Consider the following 22,114-nt stretch of genomic DNA (forward strand, 5'->3'; position numbering starts at 1 on the left):
ACTGTAAGGGGGATCCTAAAGAATCTGTTTAGCAATTTGTTTTTCGGACACACACACCCCAATAAAAAACATAAAAAACCGACCTTAACTTATTTTATATCCACTATTCAGCTGCTTAGGAATCTCAAAGTATCTTATAACTGATTCCCTTGATTCTTTCTTTATATTACAGTAACGTATATGAACTTACCATAACTTGACAAGTGTATCAACCTTTGTCAAGCTCAGACTCGAGGACTCTCTCTGAGTGACCCAAGTGCTGGTCAGTTCAAGAAAAGCTCTATCGCATGTATGGAGGAGAGACAAATCTGTGAGTAAATTGACTAATCGTGATAATTGAATCCAGAGCAAACCCACAAGAATGTTCAGTAAACCCACTCTTACTCCGAACGAGGAGTTTCATGCAACCAAAGGCATGACCTCCAGCATATACAAGAGAGATACAAATCTAAAGTTCCTTAAATGATGTATGAGGCATTGACAACAATTACTGGACAACAGTTTTTACCTTAGCCAAGACTCAAGCTCAAGGTCTGAAGCCAGTTTTCTTTCTGTTTTAGAAGATTAAAAAAAAATTGAATATTTAGCTCGTAGCTTCTAATGTTGTCACATAGAGCAACATTAAGCATTGAGGAACACATTGCATCATTTCCCACTTTTTGTAAGAATAATTAGAAGCATATAATGAAATCAAAATAGACAAGACTGCAATTCTACTTGGTACAATGTCATGATCAAGTCAAATAACCAGGATTTCCACCACTACACCAAAATTATGACACAGGTAAAAAGGTGAACATAAACTACCATATATTAATATTCTCCACACATCAACAAAAAGATCAGTATCTAGAGGAACATATCCATAAAAAGTTTCAGCACTAATAAAAATAGCTATTCAATGTCCCTATGGAGTTCAAAAGTAACGAACTTGATGTTCCTGCCAAATTGTCAATCGCTCAATGAAACTGATTCCCAAGCCTTCAAGAGGAGAGATACTAATAAGCTAGGCAAGAGCACCAGCCCAAAATGCACCTGTCTGTACACCACATGAATAGAAAAGATAACAATCTTGTGAGAATTCATCTTGAAGGATATAATGTAAACAACTAAGTACAAAAGAAAAAAAAAAAAAGGAGAGAAAACTAGTATTGAATACCTTCACATCTTTCAGTGCTTAGAATACCAGCTTCGAGAACACACTAGGGCATTCATCAACTCTGGCTTCAAGCAAACAACGTGTTCATCAGCTGGCCTTGCTTCAGTATAGAATGCCTCATATGAAGAGGCAACAGAAACTGGAATAGCCAAGAAATCGCGTGCCATCCTGGAAAGGATAGGATACCTGGCCCCTGCAGTGCTCCACCAAGTCAATGCATCGAAATCCTGACTCCAAGGTAAGACAGGCTGTTCCAAATAGAAATGCAAGTCTGATTTCTTTGCAGGCTGATCACTTAACTGGAGGAATTGCTCGTAGTTCTTCACCACACTAAAAGTATGATTCGCACATCCAGCAGTAGGACACTCTCCTTCTGAATCAGAACCAGAATCAGAATCAGAATCAGAAGAAGATTCACATATAAAGTTCTCTTTCTCAGGAAAGCGGATCACATATTCATCAAATAGTTTGTTCATAGACACCAAAACAGCTGCAGCTTGCGAGCTTCCTTCCATACCCTTAACTTTTGAACAAACAAAATCTATGTATTTCATCTTAAACCGAGGATCCAGCGCTGCAGATATTGCCAACAGCAAGAACATGTCATCCCAATACTTGTCAAACTTCTTCAACATGTCCTTGGCTAATGTTGCAACGAACTCATCAGAGTCGGTGGAAGATTGGATCAGAATTTCGCGAAGCTCATCAAGGTGATAAAGATAAACATTACATGTTAGATGCTTGGTTTCAAACAATGCATTTGATACTTCATACATCTTGTCAGCAATTAAACAAACACCTTCAACTTTCTTCCATTCCTCAGGGGGTGGTACATCGTAATCATTAATCACATCTTGTGAAGAGAACTCTCCCATAGACCATAGCTGCAGAGCTCCTTTTAGGTGGTGAGTTGTGAGATACCACAGGGGTAATGACCTCCCAAAAGAATACAGCTGACGGACTTTGTAAATGATATCTTTAATCATTTCAAATGCATCCTCCACCATTGTCTTGATCATGTCCCCACAACAATGCACACGAAACAGCTGACCATTGAGTTGGAGATTCTTGTCCTGGATGTGACTTTTCACAAACTCAGCCAATGAATCATCGCAATCCTCATTATTCCTAGTGAGAGTGGATATCTTGTTCTGAATTCCCCAATCTTGAAGCAACTTAAAAATGCCCCAATCATCGCCTTCAGGAATGTAATCATCAGACTCATCCGAACCCCAAAGACTCCGGAAGCTAAGAACCCACTTTTTCAGTTTCCAATTCTCATCAATAAAGTGTGCAGAAAGGCATAAGTAATCATCACAGCGAAATGTATCCCAACGGCCACTTTCGTGCCTCAATATGTCCATGGAGAGGCTAATCCGTCCATCGAAGTTTACTAAGAATTTCTTGGTTTCTGCTTTCCTTTCCTTATAGACTTGCATGCATTCACTCCCCACCCTATTGAAACTGAGCTTAAACTGCGGATTCAGCGACTCTAGAAAGCCTCTAAAAGGTCTATCTTCAACCATCTGAGGTGGAAAGTCTGCAGAGCAAGCAAAATTTGCAAACTCCCTCGCAGCCTTTTGCTCATCATAACCAGGAACTCTTCTAGACATATCTAAAATACAAAATTAATTGGCACCACATAAACCCACACATTGTTCTGTGTGTCTTGCATTATAAAGTACACAAGGAAAACAATCTGGGAGTAAATCCTGAATACCCATCAAAGTAATCAAAACTCTAATTGGTAAAAATATAACCTTTACTCACCCACACATCTGAATATCTAATAAACCAATATATGAATCCCTCAAAAAAATAGATCAAAATTATAAATGAATCAGGTAACTTCAGACAGCAGATGAAAAAATTAAGTAAGAATGAAACAGACAGTAACATGATTAAAAACACAAGTACAAGAAGCCAAAAGAGAAGCATGGGGTGATCACTGTTTTGAATATTTAGTTATCTTGCTTAAGAGAATGAAGACATAAAAAAGTGAGTTGGTGCTAAACCTGAAATCTCGTTTAGGGTTTAGTAGGAAGAACCGAACCCAGAGGAAGTGGAGAGAATTCGAGGGGAAAAGAAAACACAAGGAAATTTGGGGTCTTTGTAAGAAGTGAACAAGACTCTTGCTTTAGGGTTTCAGTTTAGCGGGAAAATAAATAGTGTAGCATCGGCACCGTACGCGTGGCGGGCTTATTTAACGAAGACGTCTTTTCATTTTGATTTTCGAGGGAAAAAATAAGAGAAACCTATTCCCCTTCTAAAAAGAACACAATCATCAAGACCTATATTTATTCTTGTTTTTACTCTTATTATGAACTCTCTGTCAACCATATAACATCAATTGGTTTGAACAATTTCACCAACTGAATTACTCACCTGTTTACTATCCTTTTCATACTTGTCTATAACTGTTATTCTAGATAACCAATGCTGTGAAAATGATATAAAGACTCAAATTTCACATACATGGATAAAACGAAAATTAAAAATAAATAAAGAATTCAATAACAACGGTTGTATATGCATCATGTTGAGCAATAATGCCTAAGTGTCGGTGAGCCGTAGCCTGTTGGTTAGCTAGCCTAACTAACACTGTGGAGGTCACGGGTTCAAATCTCACTGACATCAGGGATGAGGTGGGGTAGGGTGGGGAGTTACATTGTCATCCAGAGTCAAAAAAAAAGAAGCAATAATGCCTAAGTAATGACTGTAGTTAACGGAAGGTCTTAGCATAGAAAGACTATATATATATATATATATATGGAGCCGTTCAGAAGCAGACATCCGCAACCCATAAAAAGTGCGGACGTCCCTCCTCCGGCGTCGAGAAGGAGGAGATGGTTGCGTTGCGGTTGCAGGACGAACCCTCTGGACATCCCGGACAGCGCGCGTCACCATCAAGGCGAAGGCTCAGCTGATTGGAATCGAAGGTGTGGGCAGCGAGCTCACCTGAAACCATGGAACCTCATCGAGGTCGACTTCGAACTCTTCATCGACGACTCCAAGGGCAAGCAGAGGCTCGACATCGAGGCCTGGTTCTGGTCTGGCAACCGCAGCGCAGCCATCGTCACCTTCTCGACGCCGGAGGAGGGACGTCCACACTTTTTTTGGGTTGCGGACGTCCGCTTATGATCCGGCTCCTACACACACACACATATATGTATGTATGTATGTATGTATGTATGTATGTATGTATGTTACGGTAATTTTTAGCTAACTAAGTAAACGTTATTGTCTTTCCACATACAACTTTGATTCTTAGATCTTAATAGACTTAAATTGCAATTTCATCTACATGAATTGAGTGAATAGCATTCCAAATGCAGATTGTGAATGAAACCATGAGGCTCCTTGAGACCTCATTTGGTTCGTAGAAAGAAAATGAAATGCAATCAATTCCTTGCTCTTTCCATGGCATGGGAAATTGCAATTCCCATCAATTTTTCTTTCCAGTGTTTGACCACTTAAGCTCAGAGTCACTGAATTTAGATGTCTGGCATTGGTTGTTTAAGAGGAGCTACTTTGTAGCATTATTTTCTCTTTTTCATCGAATAAACACAATGGCAGGGTCAGAGCCAAACCTAAGATTTTCATACTTGAGACGAATTTTAAAAGTTGAGCCCTCTAATCATAGTACGTATTCAATTTTTTTTTTATTTTTTTTGGGAATAATTTTCCTAAAATAAACCTATAAACTCAAAATCCAACAACGAAATAGCAAATAAATGTAATATCCAAAATATTTACATTCACATAATAAGACCAAAGATGTTACAAACCAAAATTTAAAAGATCAAGCTAAAGATGTTCCAAATTAGAACTATAAAAATAAGCTAAGAGCATCTCTAACAGAGTATCTAAGTGAAAGTTAAATTTTTTTTTTTTTGAGGAAAGGAGGTCAGCCCTTTATTAATAACAGAAACTTACATCAATGAAAGATCAGCTGCAATAGCAGCTTGAAGAAAAGACGGAGTAGAAAAAAAGAAAAAAACTTGAGATGCAGCACACGCATGTGCAGCCAAAGTATGAGCTGCCATATTAGCCGCTCTACCCTTGTACGTAATCGATAAATCTGTATGTGCTGCCAAACATGCAGCCAAATCTTCATATAAACGACCCAGAACCGATGTATTATTCCCACCATGCTCCACAATTTGACGTTGCACCACCAATGCATCAGTCTCCACTACTGCAGGACTAATCCCCTGTTGCAGTATGAATTCAATAGCCATTCGACAGGCCAATAATTCAGCATGCTCCGCTGATACCAATCCGGATAAAGGTCGGCCACCACTAGCTAACATTTGTCCCTCCGAGTTCCGGACGACAAAACCTATCCCTCCTTTTCTGGTAGTAAGATTAAATGCCCCGTCCACATTCACTTTAGTGACTCCTACTGGTGGAGCAGACCACCTCACTCCTCTGGACCTTCTAGCATTCGAATTAACCGGTTTTGAGTTGTGGAAACCAAACTCTTGTAAGCGTGACATAGCTTTCAAAACGACATCACAAGCTGCACTCTTCTTTTGTTCCCACACTCTGTGGTTTCTCTCCCTCCAAATCTCCCAGAGCAAGCAAATTAGGATCCCCAAATCTTGTAATGAAAGTTCCTGCACACAGAACTGTAACCATCTAATAATATCCAAACCCTCAACTTGAGAACTGTAGCAAAGCTGGCCAAGCACCCCATGAGATTGGAGGACTTGTTTAGAATAGGGACACTGTTGGCAAAGATGAAAAGTGGTTTCTTGACTCTGCTCACACAGTACACATGTTTGTGACTCCATTAGAACCCGTCGTGAATGTAGACGTTCCATTGAGGGAAGAATATCATGACTGACCTTCCAAATATATATCTTGGCTGAATTCGGAACATCACCCTCCAAAGCTTCTGCCAAAACCGCTCATTCACAGGAAGATCAAACGGAACTATATTAGGATCGGCCTGCACCGAATGATTATAAGTAGACTTGACTGAGAATTGACCATCCTTAGCCAACTTCCAAACTAAACGATCCTCCACAGCTCGGTTACTCAATGGAATCCGCAAAATAACCTCCACCTCCTCCAATGTGAACAACTGATGAAGAAGCGGCACATCCCAATAACCGGTAGCAGTTATTAGATCCTTTACCAAATGTACTGCTCCCATTGACGCTATACTTTCACTAGGTCTTCCAGTTGCTAGCTCCGGTATCCAACAATCCGAAAAAACTCTCACCTGTGAACCATCCCCAATCTGCCAGTAGGATTGAGCTTTCAACACATCTCTAGTTGAAGCAATACTACGCCAGGAATAAGATGGACAAGCATGAGTTGGTGCTTCCCAAAAAGTACTACCTGGAAAATATTTGGCTTTATAAATACAAGCCACTAGAGAATCCGGATTGGAAACTACCCTCCAAGCCTGTTTTGCAAGCATTGCGGAGTTAAAAGTAGACAAACTCCGAAACCCAAGTCCTCCTGCCCTCTTAGAGTTGCATAAAGCCTTCCAAGTCTTCCAATGAATCTTCCTTTTATCAGTTGTGCTTCCCCACCAAAATCTTGCACACATTTGTTCCAAATCTTCACAGAAGCCCGTAGTTAATTGGAAAACACTCATTGCATAAGTAGGTAGAGCCTGAGCAACTACCCGAATGAGAATATCTTTACCCGCACCGCTGAGAAATTTACCTTGCCAGTGAGAAATCTTTTTAGACAAATTCTGCTTAATATACTGAAAAGTAGAAGTCTTCTTCCGTCCTACATAGGTCGGAAGACCAAGATATTTTTCATGTGAGGCAACTACTTCAACCCCCAACAGACTCTACCATTATAAATACGAACGGTTCCAGTTCGACAGATTCAGTCCGTTCGTGTAAATTGCAATTCTTAACGATCATCAAATTGGCTGAAATTTTGCAGAGATGATCTATACATTAGGATCTAAAAACTGAACGGCTAAGATGTAAAAATGTGATTGGAAAGTGGGTCAAAACTGGAAATCCGCACCTTTTTCTTCGGTGCGGATATCCGCACCTGAGCAAACTTCTATATATATATATATATACATATCCAATCCAGAGCGGAGCTCCGCTTTGAAATTAACATGTGAAGTTCGAGTTTTTGGTCACTTTTTGGTCGCATATCCACATCTCGACTGTTTAGTTTTTAAGTACTAGTGTATAGATCATCTCTGCAAATTTTCAGCTAAATTGATGATCGTTAAGGTATCTAACTAGTTTAAACCAATGGACGGACTGAATCTGTCAACCTGAACCGTACTAGCTTTAAGGCAGTTATCAATTCCTTAACGATCATCATTTTGGCTGAAAATTTGCAGAGATGATCTATACACTAGTACCTAAAAACTGAACGGTCGAGATGTGGATATGCGACCGAAAAGTGATCCAAAACTCGAACTTCATACGTTAATTTCAAAGCAGAGCTCCGCTCTGGATAAGATCTATATATATATATATATATATATATATATATATATGGTGTAAAATAATATTTTGGGCCTGAGTCAGCTGTCTCTTGGGCCTCACCTTAGTTCTAGGTTTGGGCAGGGTCTTAGATTTTTGTTGAGAACAATTAAGATGAATACAAGTGACAATTAGAGTCATTGATCCACAAGTCCAATTCAGAAAACTTTCCCGTCAACCTAAAAAAAAAAAAAAAGATTCCCCTAAACCGCTTTTAACCTAAAACAGGGCAAAATTACTATTATTACACAGTTACATTACACAATGCCACTAATTAGCGTCTTCATCACTCTCAGTCTCTCACTCAAATGTCTCTCTCTCTTTCCAAAGCTCCACGCTACTCTTCCAGGAACTCCTCCAACACTGTCGTTCTAGACAAGTGGAGTTGAACCAATGCCGCCTCCCCAGAGACAAAAGGAGTATGTGGACCGTTGTTGGAGAAACTCGATCCTCATCATCCTCATGTTCCAAACAATATCTAGGAAATTTAGCTGTGTAATTTGAAAATAGAAATAGAGTACGTAATACAATAATTGAAAATAGAAATCTTACCTTAACGCAGTATTGGCCAGGAAAGTTAGTACAACTAGGTAAAGGATTTGCCCCATATCTACACGATGCCAATCAACAGCAAGAGCTAGGTGCTATAGCTTCAAAAAATTGATGTATATATGTGCAAACTGGATAGGAAAAGCTGGATTCATGTACCGAACTTGTTCTGGCACTTGCCTAGGGATCTTATTGGTGTTCATAGGATCCTCGATCAATTGCTAGCTAGCTAGCTTCCTAAAACCCATATATAGGCACCAATAAAATAAGTGAAATTGAAATGCCAAACCATAAAAATACCATAGTCTCACGGGCCTAACTTTGTGATGTTCAAAGAGGACGCGCGATACTTGCTGTTAGGCAAGTCAACCAAGTGAGTACCTTGCAAGGAACAATATGAAAGTCACACGATATTAAAATGATGCTAGCAGCAAGCAAGAACACAATTATATAAATGTCAAGAACACAATTATATAAATGTTGGACAACCACGATGAACAAATGGATAATCGAAAGGAAATATCAAGAAACAATTTCACGGGACACAGATGATTGAATAATTCCTCTTTTATTAATAAAAGACGTCAAGGGGGGCAAAAGTACATGTGTTTACCTAATACTAGTTCCGTAGTTCAAACTATGTTGACTAGGAACCTCTCCCTAAAGAGCATAACGAGCTTAAATGACAAGGCAGGGAAAAACATCCATTTGGCCGAGGAGACTAAATGCTAAATAAAATAAAATACATAAATTATAAATTACCAAAACACTCCTCGCACACAAGCATCCAACCAAAAGCTTAACTAATTAATGACCTTGGACAAGGTTGCTTGCGGTTACAAGTATAGCCCTTAACACAGAGCAAACATGGTTACAAATGGCACTACACCAAATGACTTCTCACCCCAGATACGAGCATTCAAGACAAAGAAAATGGAAAACAGTATTGCACGGAACATGAAGAGCAACAAGTAGGCCTCGAATATGGGGTGCCATTTGAGATGGCAGATGCAAAATAAGTTACAGATCGAATGTAGCTTTCAACCATTAAAAAACATAATAATGAGCCAATTTCAGTAAAATTTTAACCAAACACTCCAAGCATGGCCGACCCTGAGGGCTGCCGCTTCAGGCCACCTGCTCCGGGGGCCTCAGAAGTTCTGTATATATGATATAGAGTATATATAGATTATTTGCTTTCATAAATACCAAGTGATGTGTTGCTCCAGCGGAAGTGATGTTGGTCTACGGAGGCCTAATCAAGATTCAAATCTCGCTCGTGTTTCACATTTTTCTTTTTCTTTTTTTTTAATTAGTTAAGTGACTTAAGTCAATCCTTGGGCCCAAATGAACCTTGCTTCACCCATTCAGTTTTTTTTTCTCTCCTCAATCACTCATGTTTTGTATTTCTGAAATTTATGTAGGAATAAATATTCATATACTGATATTTTGTTATTAATTTCATAGTTACTTTTATTCAAAATACATGATGTTATACTGTTATTTGGCGCAAATATATATATATCATCTCTGCAAATTATTTGGCACACATCTCGACCGTTCAGTTTTTAGGTACTACTGTATAGATCATCTCTTCAGCCAAATTGATGATCATTAAGACATCTAACTCGTTTAAACCAATGGACGGACTGAATCTGTCAACCTGAACCGTACTAGCTTTAAGGCACTTGTCAATGCCTTAACGATCATCATTTTGGCTGAAAATTTGCAGAGACGATCTATACACTAGTATCTAAAAACTGAACGGTCGAGATGTGGATATGCGACCGAAAAGTGACCGAAAACTCGAATTTCACACGTTAATTTTCAAAGCGGAGCTCCGCTCTGGATAGGATCTGTATATATATATATAAATATATATATGGAGGATCTAGAGAAGACCTATTTAAACTTGAAAAGTAAGGATGTTTTAATTTTTAGCATGTAGTTTTATAATCTAATCCATTCATTCTCTAGCTATATAAATACATATGAGTCCTACAAAAGATTAGTCAAATCAGAAAACGTTTAACCATTTCATTAGCACAATGTTCGTTTTAATTTTATTTAACGGACTACATTTGTTTTGTATATACAATTTTGAATGACCAAATAATTATGGATTTGGTTGATTTTTTGTACACAAATCTTGCATAGAGATTTAAATGATCAACGGTTGAAATCATTGAATTAGATCATATATTACTGTAAAATAGTAAAATTCTCAATTCTTAAAGTAAGGATATCCTCTCTAGAACGGGCATTATATATATATATATATATATATATATATATATATATATATATATATATATATATATATACGCAGAGTCCTTGGCTAAGGATGTCCTTACCTTAGCTTAGGAACGGATTTCAAGTTTTTGACTACTTTTCGATCACATATTCACATCTTAACCGTTCAGTTTTTAGGTCCTAATGTATAGATCACTTCTGCAAATTTTCAGCCAAGTTGATGATCGTTAATGTATCGAACTCGATTAAACCAATGAACGAACCGAATCTGTCGAACCAGAACCGTTCGTGTTCATTATTGTAAATTGCAGCTTTGAATGCCTTAACAATCATCAATTTGGTTGAAAATTTGTAGAAGTGATCTATATATTAGGACCTAAAAACTGAATGGTTAAAATGTGAATATGTGATCGAAAAGTGGTCAAAAACTGAAAATCCATTCCTAAGGCTAAGGTAAGGATATCCTTACCTGAGAAGGACTGTGTGTGTGTGTGTGTGTGTATATATATATATAAAAGACCACATTTTAATTCTTTGCCTCAGGTGGTTAGAATCTCAGGACTGGCCCTGACTCCAAGTATTCTCCTAAACTGCTTTTGATTCCAACATTCTCATTATTGATACACCAAGCATTCTCCTAAAATTCCAACTAAAGTTTCATGAGTTAATAATGGGGCATAGCTCAGTGTTTTTTTGTTACTTCCCTAGTTACTAGATCATGTACTTTTCTGATACATATTCTTTTTTTCTTGGTGTTTCTACTTTTTAGTTTTTTATGAAGAAATCGATCCCAAACATATCACTCTCGTCAGCATTTGCATCCTAATGTCCACAAATTTCTCTCTCCGGGGGCGAAAAGCACTGATCTGTCATTCCAATTGTGTGTCAAAGTTGAGGTTCAGATTGATGATCTGAGGTCCTCCAACTGGAATTCTGGAGACAAACATGAAGCTAGATATGACGCTTTTAATTATGTACCAGATCCTAATAATATCACTATCATTTCTTCTGCTGATGAATGTAATGATGACACAGATGAATTTGATACTTACTATGGCTATCTTGGATATACTGCTCCTCATGATGCTACTTTCAATTCTTGTATTACCATTCGCCCTAATGATATACATGATCTATTATCCTATGGTGATGGTTGATGATGCTGGTCAAGATCATGCTATGGAAGGGGATAATACTGATATGGAGCGTTACGAACCTGGTGTATTTGACCATGGCCTGCCTACACGGTGATCTGGAACAATCTGCATTTGCAACTCCACCTTCTTACAAAAGCTCAAGGAAGAGGGGCATAGACACTTTGAATGAAGACCCGGAAGCTCATGACTCTGCAAATGACTCCTCCACTGCTCTTACTCTAAATGTGTATGGTCTTTTCTCCCTACTCATCTACAACCTCTTGGTTTGATCAGAAAGGTAAGAAGACTACCTACTCAAGCTCAGAAAGCACTATATTTAGATATGTCTGGCATTGGTTGTTTAAGATCGAGAGAGCTCACTTTGTAGCATTATTTTTTCTTTTTCACCGAAAAAACACAATGGCAGGGTCTTGGATTTTTGTTGAGAACAATTAAGATGAATACAAGTGACAATTAGAGTCATTGAACTTTCCCGTCACCCCACCAACAAGAAACAATCCCATCAACCCCATTTAACCTAAAAACAGGGCAAAATTACCATTATATTACGCAATGCCACTAATTAACGTCTCCATCACTCCCAGTCTCTCACTCACACGTCTCTCTCTCTTTCCAGATCTCCAAGCTGCTCTTCCAGCAACTCCTCCAACGCAGCCGTTTCAGATGAGCAGAGTCGAACCAATGCCGCCGCCCCGGAGACAAAAGGAGTCGCCGGAGAAACTCCTCATCCATCCTCATGTTCCGCGCCAACTTCAATCTCCACCGCTCGCTCGCTCACGAGCTCAACGGCCCCAAATCCTACGGCTATCAGCCGCTCAACACCGAGAAAACGGATGTACTTTGATTGGGAACAGCAGGTCCTGCAGGTTGCTTGACATGAGCAACTCCAACTGGTTCCTCATATTTTGATTTTTCTCTACTTTAGGGAAAAATGAGCTTCTTTTGCTCCAACAGATTCCCTATTTTAGGAAAAGTGAGGAAAGAGAAAACAAAATTCCCTATATTTACAGCAATCTCTAAAATTTTAAGGAAGAATATGGAGATTTTAGAGATTGCTGTAATATAGGGAATCTGCTTAACTCCAACAGTTTCCCCATATTTTGATTTTTCTCTATTTTAGGGAAAAATGAGTTTCTTTTGCTCCAACAGATTCCCTATAACTATCCCTATTTTAGGGAAAGTGAGGAAAAAGAAAATCAAATTCCCTATATTTACAGCAATCTCTAAAATTTTAAGGAAGAATATGAAGATTTTAGAGATTGCTGTAAAATAGGGAATCTGTTGGAGTTGGAGAAGAAAAAGATGCTAAAGTTTTGACTCTTGCTTCCCTATTATACAGAAATTATAGGGAAGCTGTTGGAGTTGCTTAGAGAAGAAAAATATGCTAAAGCTTTGACTTTTGTTTTCCTATTATACAGAAATTATAGGGAAGTTGTTGGAGTTGCTCAACAACCCATTGGAACCCATATTGACTTCCTTTGTCCTCGTCTATTAGAGCAACTCCAATAATTTCCCTATAATTTTTGTATTATAGGGAAGCAAAAGTCAAAACTTTAAGTAATTTTTTTTCTCCAACTCCAATAGATTCACTATTTTACAGCAATCTCTAAAATCTCCATAATTCTTCCTTAAATTTTAGAGATTGCTGTAAATTTAGAAAATTTTGTTTTCTCTCTCCTCACTATCCCTAAAATGGAGATTGTTTATAGGGAATCTGTTGGAGCAAAAGAGTTTAATTTTTTTCCTAAAATAGAAAAAAAATAAAATATAGGGAAGCTGTTGGAGTTGCTCTAGAGAGAAATTAAAATATAGGGAAGCAAAGCAACTCCAACAGATTCCCTATATTTTGATTTTTCTCTACTTTAGGGAAAAATAAGCCTCTTTTGCTCCAACAGATTCTATCCCTATTTTAGGGAAAGTGAGGAAAGAGAAAACCAAATTCCCATTTACAGCAAACTCTAAAATTTTAAGGAAGAATATGGAGATTTTAGAGATTGTTGTAAAATAGGGAATTTGTTGGAGTTTGAGAAGAAAAATAGGCTAAACCTTTGACTTTTGCTTCCCTATAATACAGAAATTATAGGAAAACTGTTGGACTTTTTTGGATGATATCTTTCTTACTCCCATTAATTTCTGGGTATTCAAAATACTGAAACCCAACTACTGCCTGCTAATTAAGAATTCGTGCAGACTTCAAAACCAAATCAAACCCACAATGAACATGCTCTCAAAACCTTTTATTTTTACTCGATCAATCCAGCTTTTGACTAGGGAGAGCTTGTTAACAAAAGAAAATAGTTGGTTATTACTTCTGTTACAAGGAGAAGAGAGTTGGATGGATCTTACCCCCTTCATATTGGAATGCAGTTCTATTCGACCGTTAAAGGATTGGGTTGTACTAGAGGTTCTAGTTTGTAATGTTACTTTTCGTATCCCAAAAAAAAAAAACTTCAGTTAACACATACGTAGCCAAATTCCTCAATAGCCATCCCCTTTTAGATCATACTGTTGCTCACAAGGCCTTTGATTTTACATTGTTGGAGAAAATATTTAGACTGCCAGCATGTTCACATTTGTTGGGCAGTCGTAACAGATAGGAATAATCATGAGTGACCATTTTCTTATATTATGAAGCTAGCAATAATTTTTTAAGTTATTGATGGAACAGTATTACTATTTTGGGATTTGCTACATTCAGGATATTCCCAAGTTGGTAATGGTTTCAATTGAACTCGGTGGTGTTGGAGGGAGGGTGAGTTAATACAACTCATAATTGAATTGATGAAACTTTTTCTATGAAAGCAATTCATAGACACATTGTACACGAAACAAGGTGTAACATCTAGGAATCTACCTCCTAAGCCCATCTGTCAATAATATTGCATCATATATGGAGCTGACCTACAATGTGTGCAGATCTTTTAAGCTGACTGCCTTTAGTAAAGTTGTACGTATACATCGACTACTCTAAGACATATATATATATATATATATATATACACATGGAATGTCAAAACCTGTACAAGTTTGTAATAACCTGGTCACAGATCAATGTTTAGTAATCCTCGGATGAGTTCTTACATCACAAACCACTTCATTCTTCATTACCTAAAAAGACAGAGATCTTGGAAAAGTTAGAATTTAATGTAAATTATAGATCGCCAACAAAGAGTGGATAATATAAAAATCACTAAAAGTTACTGTAATAATCATTTATGCAATAACTAGGATACGTACCAGACGCGATGCTGGCTAAACAAAACCCTATTAATTTGGATCTTGTGATTTAACCATAGCAGGTAGCCAAAAAGCATATTTCCCCACGAGAAATGATTTCAAAACTCAGTTGGCACTCCTGCCAAACATTGAACGAGGAAGTGGCATCGGTCGGGGTGACAAGGAGCTAAGCCCTTCTTTTGGGTTAACTTCAGCACCGGTGCTATCAGCAAGCGGTGAATATGGCTTTGTCACATTTTTTGTTGGCCTTTCCTGAATAACATTGCAAAGCAGAAGTTTTGATTAGTAAAACCCCAGTTGTGAGGAAGTAATGCAGGCTGTCATGAGTCACCTTTAACAGATCAGTATTTATCAGCTACAACAGTATATATACAACACACCAGCAATACTCTTAAAGGATGCTTGTTAACTTCTCCATTTTAGAAAATTTCATTTTTTGACAAATATTAAAGCCAAGGCCATAAAATTATGAATTTCTTTGTTTTATTTTTTATTTTTACTTTTTCATGGATAATTTAGTGTTCTATGGTGAACACGGACAGAGATAAGAGGTAATGTTATTATATGGCAGTTCAAAGCTCGAAGTTATAGCATCAGGATCTAACCTTTGTTTTGTTTGGTCCATAAATGTTCATTGCTCGTTCAATTGAGGTGTACACATCAAAAGCCTGGGGGGTGTCACGGATGCACTTTATTACACGAGCTTGCTCCCTCATCTCGGTTGATCTATCACGTAAATAAAGAATGAGCCGCGAATGTGGAGCTTTTGGGTGGTCTTTTTTTCCAAATGCCAGTTCCATTGTCACCAGGTCATCCCAAAGTACATCCCACAATACCGAACAGGGATCCCTAGCTGGGTTGAACTTCTTCTGAGAAATAGTATTGGGTTGCTGGAGACCAAAAAATACAGCGTCAGTGTTTGGTGAATAGCAAGTAAGAAGGATAAATAGCACCAAAAATGATTATAATATTTACTTGCAGCAGTATCACTCTTCGATGAGTGACCACAAGAACTTTTCCTTTGCGGATTAAAAAGTGATCTTCATAAGCATCTGATAACGCAAACTTTCCACGTACTTTGAATAGATCAACCTGGAGGAAAAATGAACCTGATTCTGCCAGCTGCAATATAACCTTCATCACAAAACATAAAATTCAGTTCAGTCACTGATCACAACAGATCATTAGCCAACAAATCCCCAAGCTGGGTATCCAAAACAAAAAATGACATGCCTCGATTTTCTAGATCACATGCAATGCATAAGATCAATTTCAAAATATGTCAAATTAGTGTTTCATCAGAGATTAAAGCCAGTCAACAACTAGTACCTGTCCTTGAGCTTTGTAGTCATCATATGGTCCAAGTAAATTATCACCACTAATTACACGCGGCAGTCGTCTACGGAGGAGTTGATCTTCAGAAGTTATAGCTGATGCTATCTTCATTTTCATTGCATTAGCACCTTCAGTAGTTTTTGACAGAAGATCCAGAACCCCACTCACCGGTTGTGCAGCTGCACCAATTAATCCTTTTCCAACACCTTGAACAAAACCCTCAACACCAGAAGACTTAGCACCTTCAAGTGGCTTTGTCAATATGCCCGTGACTCCTCTGAAGAAGCCTTTTGCCAGTGCTCCACCTCCTTCTCTAATAACATCACCAAAGTCCTCTACACCCTTGCTTTCCTGCCAAGGTAAAAGTTTTATAAAAATTCCGGTATATATAACTAAGACACTGAGATTTCGCCAGTAAAGAAATTGCAACGAGCAATAGATGGGAAAGTACAACCCAAAGAGTGTTGTACATGGCATTGGCCCTTCTCATGAGCCAGACTACATAGAAATGAATAACAGAAAAATGATAACCTAAAAGAATATACTCCCTGCTCATAACACCAAGAAGAACCCAATTATAATATAGACACTGTCTTATCACATGACTAATAACTATACAAAAAGCTCCCAAAACTATATGGTTGTTTTGGAATTTAGGTTAATCCTTTTCAGCCAAGCGGTGCAAATAAGTTTAAAAGGTTATAATGTCTGTAATGCTGGTATTCCTCTCTATAGTATATAATCCTCGGAATTGAGTCGATATGCCTTGTATCACTGCAAGCGTTTCCAACAAATGCAATAACCCAGCTAGAGATAATTTCTTGAATGCCAAAGCTCCAAAAATGAGCAAATTTGCATAGTAAACGTCACATTAAGAATGAAAAAGTTCAAGCTGAAACTCTCATATAGAAACTTCCTTTGAGTTTATCCAACATTATTCTATAGTTTCGGTTCTATAAAAACATAAAACGTATTCATACAGCTTATCGGTTCTATATTTTAACACCTTCCCTCACACGTGAATATCTCTCCGTTATTAGGGTCCACCATGTGGAATTGAACTTATATTTGGACGATGTAATTGCAGGGATATAAACTTAGGATCTCCTGTTTTGATACCATCAATTAAAGTTTAGTTATTACTAGTACCAAAAGTTTAAGCATAATGGATACAGCCAATAATATATTTAGTTGCTTTACTATTGGTATCAAATCCTAAGCAGGGTACCTCTACCTCTGTTGCACCCATAAAATATGTGTGTGCAGGCTAAATTAGTTGAAACAATGTCCGAATATTATCTGAAAGTAATATGCTTTAATTGAAACACATATGCAGCATACCTGTCTTTGTCGGCTTTGAATGAACTTCTTATCAAATGATAAGGCAGCCACACCCCTGCTCATATGTCCAAGTGCACTACTTGCATTACCCAGTATATCGACACCTGAGAGCAGTTGTAGAGGCTGGCCTAAAAGATCCTTTTGAATGTTTGAAATAGCAATACTAATCATGGAACTCTGCCTCATGCACACATTTTCAAGAAACCTTTGATTGATCCTCACCTGAGTAACAAATGCAGAAATACTGTATTCAAGATCTCTACTACACTAAAAAATAATATGATTAACAATAACACAGATAGTAAAAAGCCAGATGATAGGGTTTAGCCAAATAATATGATTAACAACATAAACAATCTCATTTCTCGAGTACATGGTCTTACAATAATATTCACTAGTGAAACTTTCCCAAGCACTTGGGTTTGGGCACAAACTTCTATGATCAATGTCATGAACAAATGACCTTGAAAAGAAGAAACAGAAGAAGAAATGCAAGAACTTACTGCCATATTCTCAGTGTTCCCTAATGCAGTCATTAAAGATGCCCAAAATCCAAGAACACCTCTTGGCCGCTGACTAGGTGACATAGCCATTGACATTTTAAATCGAACCTCTGATATGTTAAGAACCCTGGAAGTAAAGGCAACATAATAATATTTACAAATTAACTACATGCATTGAAAACTACTTATTCAAAAGCCAACTTTGAAACAGTCCCTACATACCCAATTTCAACGATTGGATCAACAGAAACGGCAGTTGTTTGAGTATCATACAACCGACTAAGGTTGACCTGCTGAATCATTTCATGAAGGCGCCAGATGATAGGTTCATGAATGTTTATCAAAAAGGCAGAATTTTCAGGTCCCTGAATAATAAGTGCAGATATTAGTATTAGAACACAAGTAAAAGATCCTTCTCTCAGTAATAAGAACTTGGTCGTACTCACATGGAGACCAATATACGGATAGACACAAAGATCCAGTGACCCATTGGATTGCATTGTGACAGAAAATTTCAAGATATAGTCCATCTCCTCTCCAACTCTATGTGGCCTAAAGAGAACTGGCATTGGGGTTAATGGCAATTGGTTGTCCAACTGTATCCCACGCATTCTAAGTTTTAACCTGTAAACAGAACAAGAACATATAGTTTCTGAATCACTACTTGTCAATCATTGAAAAAATAAAGAAAAAGAAATCAAAACAAAACTAGTATAAGAACCAACAATAATATATGCTTAATTCATTCACCTTTTACGGAGACCAAAAATATGGATAGAAGACAAATCAGTGACTAAGACGAGAAACTTATTTAAGCATATATATGGAAAATATGTGACATAGTTCATAATGGAAAGCTTCAGGAGTAAACATCTATAAGTGTGGACGTAAAAAAATAATGTGCACCTCAAACAGTCCATGCAGACTGTTCAAAAAGTGTTTTTTTTTTTTTTTTGTGTGTCTACACTTTGCAGATGTCCATTCCTGAGGTGTTCTGTCCATAAAAGACTATCTAATTAAAATAGTATCCATCTATAGACTCATAAGTTAAGCAAGCTGGTTTCTAAGCCACTAAGTATTAATTGAAAGCAAATTTACCTACTGACTCCAGAGCCCAAGCCGGTTGAATATGCAAAAAGAAGATTCTGAATCGAAAGGTACAGGATTTCTTCAGGTGTATGGTCAATAATGGATATCCCAAGTTCAGCTAACTCAACAATAATATGAAATTCACAATCAGAGGAAGTTGCTGTTTGTTGCTGTTTAGAAAGCTGAGAGAGGGATGACGAATGCCTTCTACTTAAGATTCCAGTAGGTTCACTTTCTGGCATCCAGTCACTGATCTTGACAACATTAACTTTCTCTTCTTTTATTATGGTAACACGCAGAGCTCTAGAGGATCCACTTCCCACATTAATGGGTGGATGATCAGAAATCTCATCAATATCATACATCTCTGATTTCAATGGGTCTGCCCCCTCTACCAGCATTTCTAATAGTCGTCTTCTACCAAGATCTTCCCATAAAAAGGAAGCTGCTGAATTAGGAAGAAGGAAGGTCCATGAATCAAAGGTACCGTCCACTTGCCGAATACGGATGGGTAAAAACATGGAACGATTTTCAATCCTGTTGGTAGAAACTTAGTTATCAGCAAAGGACCCAGAAACAAAATGCAGATGTATCCAAGCAAAACAGAACTAATGATACTGCAATGAGAGAATATCCATATCTTGAGAATGAGATGGTTTAAGCAAATTCACCAAAATAGAAAAGTCAAAAGGAATTATTTTTCTTCTGATGAACACATTGGCATCATTCATCCACGTCACCTAATAATCTAATATTATTTCCACAACCTTATTACGGTTTAAAAGTGAAATGCAAAGTTTCTTAGTCATAATAAACCGTTACCTGTAAGGACTCAAGGAAGAGTTTGGACGGAAAATAACTTCCAGGCTTGAGTTCTTTGCTCCACTTCTTACTCCAACTCGTAACTGCAGTTGATCGTTTCCAGTATCTTTCCTCAAGCAAACACGCATAATACCTTCATTACAAACACTAAATGGTGTACTCCATTTGTAACCATCCACCCGCAGCTGAAAATAAAATTAACCTCATCTAAAAGTCAGAGAATGCATTTTACACATGTTGAATCAAGTGGATAGCAAATTATTAAAATCACTGACCTTCAACTTTTCAACTTTGGAACCAGACTGCCAACAGAAGGGTTTTGGAGAATCAGTGGGATGAATCCATGTCACTGCCTGAGAATCACACTGCTGCAAGCAGAGGCTGTAACCAACTCTATTCACGAACAATGTGTGGGGTTGGAAGTGCACAACCTGAAAATTAACCATGGTCAGTTTATACCAAATATATATATATATAGCAAGGCCATACACTAATTCTACAGTTATTATAAACATGATGATGCCATGATTACCAGGATATTTATCTCCTTGTTTTCTTATTTTGTTTATGATTCATCCAATGTTCTAAATAACAGATCTAGTGAAAATATTCACTAGACTAGTTTGGTAGGCCTGGTTTCACAAGCTAGCACTTCCCCGAAAAATAATAAAAGAAAACTAAGTCACAGGATATCAAATTCAACCTTTGTTCTGTCTGAGGTCATGTTCAAGCGCGCTGAAAGCATGTAATAATATCCATCTGAACTGAATGCTTTTACATCAAGCCGTTCCTGAGAAAAATAAAATAAAATAAAATCAGAGTCCCATAAAATACCAAAAAGAAGAATTCTCAGCTCTGAAGCTGTATTACAAGAATAACAAAAAAAAAAATATATATCTTCAAACTGAATTCGATGCTCTCTCTAAACACCTTCTTTTCAAGCTCATGAAGAGATATTCCAGAACTGTAAATTTCCGAATGGCGAATCGCAACAGAAAGGCCAACTCGAGAGGACGGATACACATCTTTTTGAGATGAAAACAGCATAGCTCCACTGCGGCTTTTGTAGTCTTGCGGAGAAAGCATGTTAGGAACAGGACTAGTATCCTCAATAACTTCAAGTACTTGAATGTTTCTCCTTGCAGCTGAATGCTTCCTTTCCATGGAGTTTGTAGGATTTTTTAAAGCTGTCTTTGCAGAGTTGACTGCTCTAGAAACAATTGGGGAATCTGGGTCTGCATTGTCCAAAGGCTCCACTTCCACCACTCGATACGCCAAAGAAATAGATGACTCATTAATGATCCAATAAGGAACAAAAAACCTTATCATTTTAGGTGCAGCAGTGGTCCCTCCCATGTCACGTTCAATACTCACTCGCAGTCTCCTACAAATATGATGGTAATGGAGATCATGTATATGACAACCAAAAACGCATTCATTATATTAGCTTCAAAAAATTTGTTATGCCAACAAGTACTAAACTCAGGCATCAGAACGCAGAAATCATCCTAGAATCTTACATAAATATACATACGAGTAGAGGACAAATGCCAAAGTCGTACCAATTACATTAAAACTATCATAACATCCACACAAACACACACATACACATGTAATTTTGGAAGAAATAAAGAATCTGTCTGTTGATGAGTACGTTATTCCAAATTTTAATGCTACTCACGGAAAGGGTCACACCAAATTTTATTGTTCAAAACAGAGACCACTATTAGTGTGTTACAAATCCCAAGTTTTACTGCTAAGGAACAAAATATCATATTAAGAATGAAGCTCTAAATCACGAATCTTTTTTTTTTTTTTTTTCACATCTAAGTGAGCTACATACTAAACTAGTAATTTGATAGAAAGCTTCATAGCATTTAAAAAAAGAATGTATGTTGAGATTCTGAGAATATCATTCAGTATGGTATTTTGGCTCCAACCCTGCCGAGAGAATAAGAAGCTGGGAAATATCCAAAAATTTTAGAAGCCCCTTGCATGCGCAATTAAGCCTAGCCTAGCAAATTGGGGTCTGCTAGTGTTGGAATACAAAATGATTGTTGGCCTACATCCCAACTGTTTAGATATTTAGGAACAATGGTATCCCAACAAAAGTTAACGTTGCATCAGAATGAGATCATGATTTCAAAACCTACAGTAGAAATGTCCAGGTAATCGCACGTTGGGATAAATAGT

The 22,114-nt window shown here is 37.6% G+C and overlaps 2 protein-coding genes across 4 annotated transcripts in view; both read right to left on the bottom strand.

The window, feature by feature from the left end:
* Positions 1–733: 733 nt before the first annotated feature.
* Positions 734–3,313, bottom strand: LOC133709970 (zinc finger BED domain-containing protein RICESLEEPER 2-like). Its single transcript, XM_062135935.1, has 3 exons — positions 3,175–3,313; positions 1,160–2,774; positions 734–1,039 (listed from the first exon to the last, which is right to left on the bottom strand). Exon 2 carries the CDS (start codon positions 2,770–2,772, stop codon positions 1,171–1,173), a length of 1,602 nt encoding a protein of 533 aa, XP_061991919.1. The 5' UTR covers positions 2,773–2,774; positions 3,175–3,313; the 3' UTR covers positions 734–1,039; positions 1,160–1,170.
* Positions 3,314–14,364: 11,051 nt separating this feature from the next.
* The window catches only part of LOC133709969 (uncharacterized), a 35,110-nt gene continuing 27,360 nt past the window's right edge, over positions 14,365–22,114 (bottom strand). For 2 of the 3 annotated variants that reach the window (XM_062135932.1, XM_062135934.1), the window contains 14 exons: positions 20,852–21,305; positions 20,625–20,711; positions 20,197–20,352; positions 19,922–20,106; positions 19,109–19,636; positions 18,457–18,634; positions 18,233–18,375; positions 18,011–18,137; positions 17,508–17,729; positions 16,161–16,517; positions 15,807–15,965; positions 15,437–15,721; positions 14,832–15,083; positions 14,365–14,702 (listed from right to left, as the gene is read on the bottom strand). In XM_062135932.1, coding sequence (XP_061991916.1) covers positions 14,937–15,083; positions 15,437–15,721; positions 15,807–15,965; positions 16,161–16,517; positions 17,508–17,729; positions 18,011–18,137; positions 18,233–18,375; positions 18,457–18,634; positions 19,109–19,636; positions 19,922–20,106; positions 20,197–20,352; positions 20,625–20,711; positions 20,852–21,305 — 3,028 coding nt within the window. In that variant the 3' untranslated portion in view covers positions 14,365–14,702; positions 14,832–14,936. Of the gene's footprint in view, positions 14,719–14,831; positions 15,084–15,436; positions 15,722–15,806; positions 15,966–16,160; positions 16,518–17,507; positions 17,730–18,010; positions 18,138–18,232; positions 18,376–18,456; positions 18,635–19,108; positions 19,637–19,921; positions 20,107–20,196; positions 20,353–20,624; positions 20,712–20,851; positions 21,306–22,114 lie in introns of all 3 variants that reach the window. The other variant, XM_062135933.1, reaches the window with a different exon arrangement.

The sequence above is a fragment of the Rosa rugosa genome, chromosome 5, assembly GCF_958449725.1.
Source record: "Rosa rugosa chromosome 5, drRosRugo1.1, whole genome shotgun sequence".
Lineage (NCBI taxonomy): Eukaryota > Viridiplantae > Streptophyta > Magnoliopsida > Rosales > Rosaceae > Rosa > Rosa rugosa.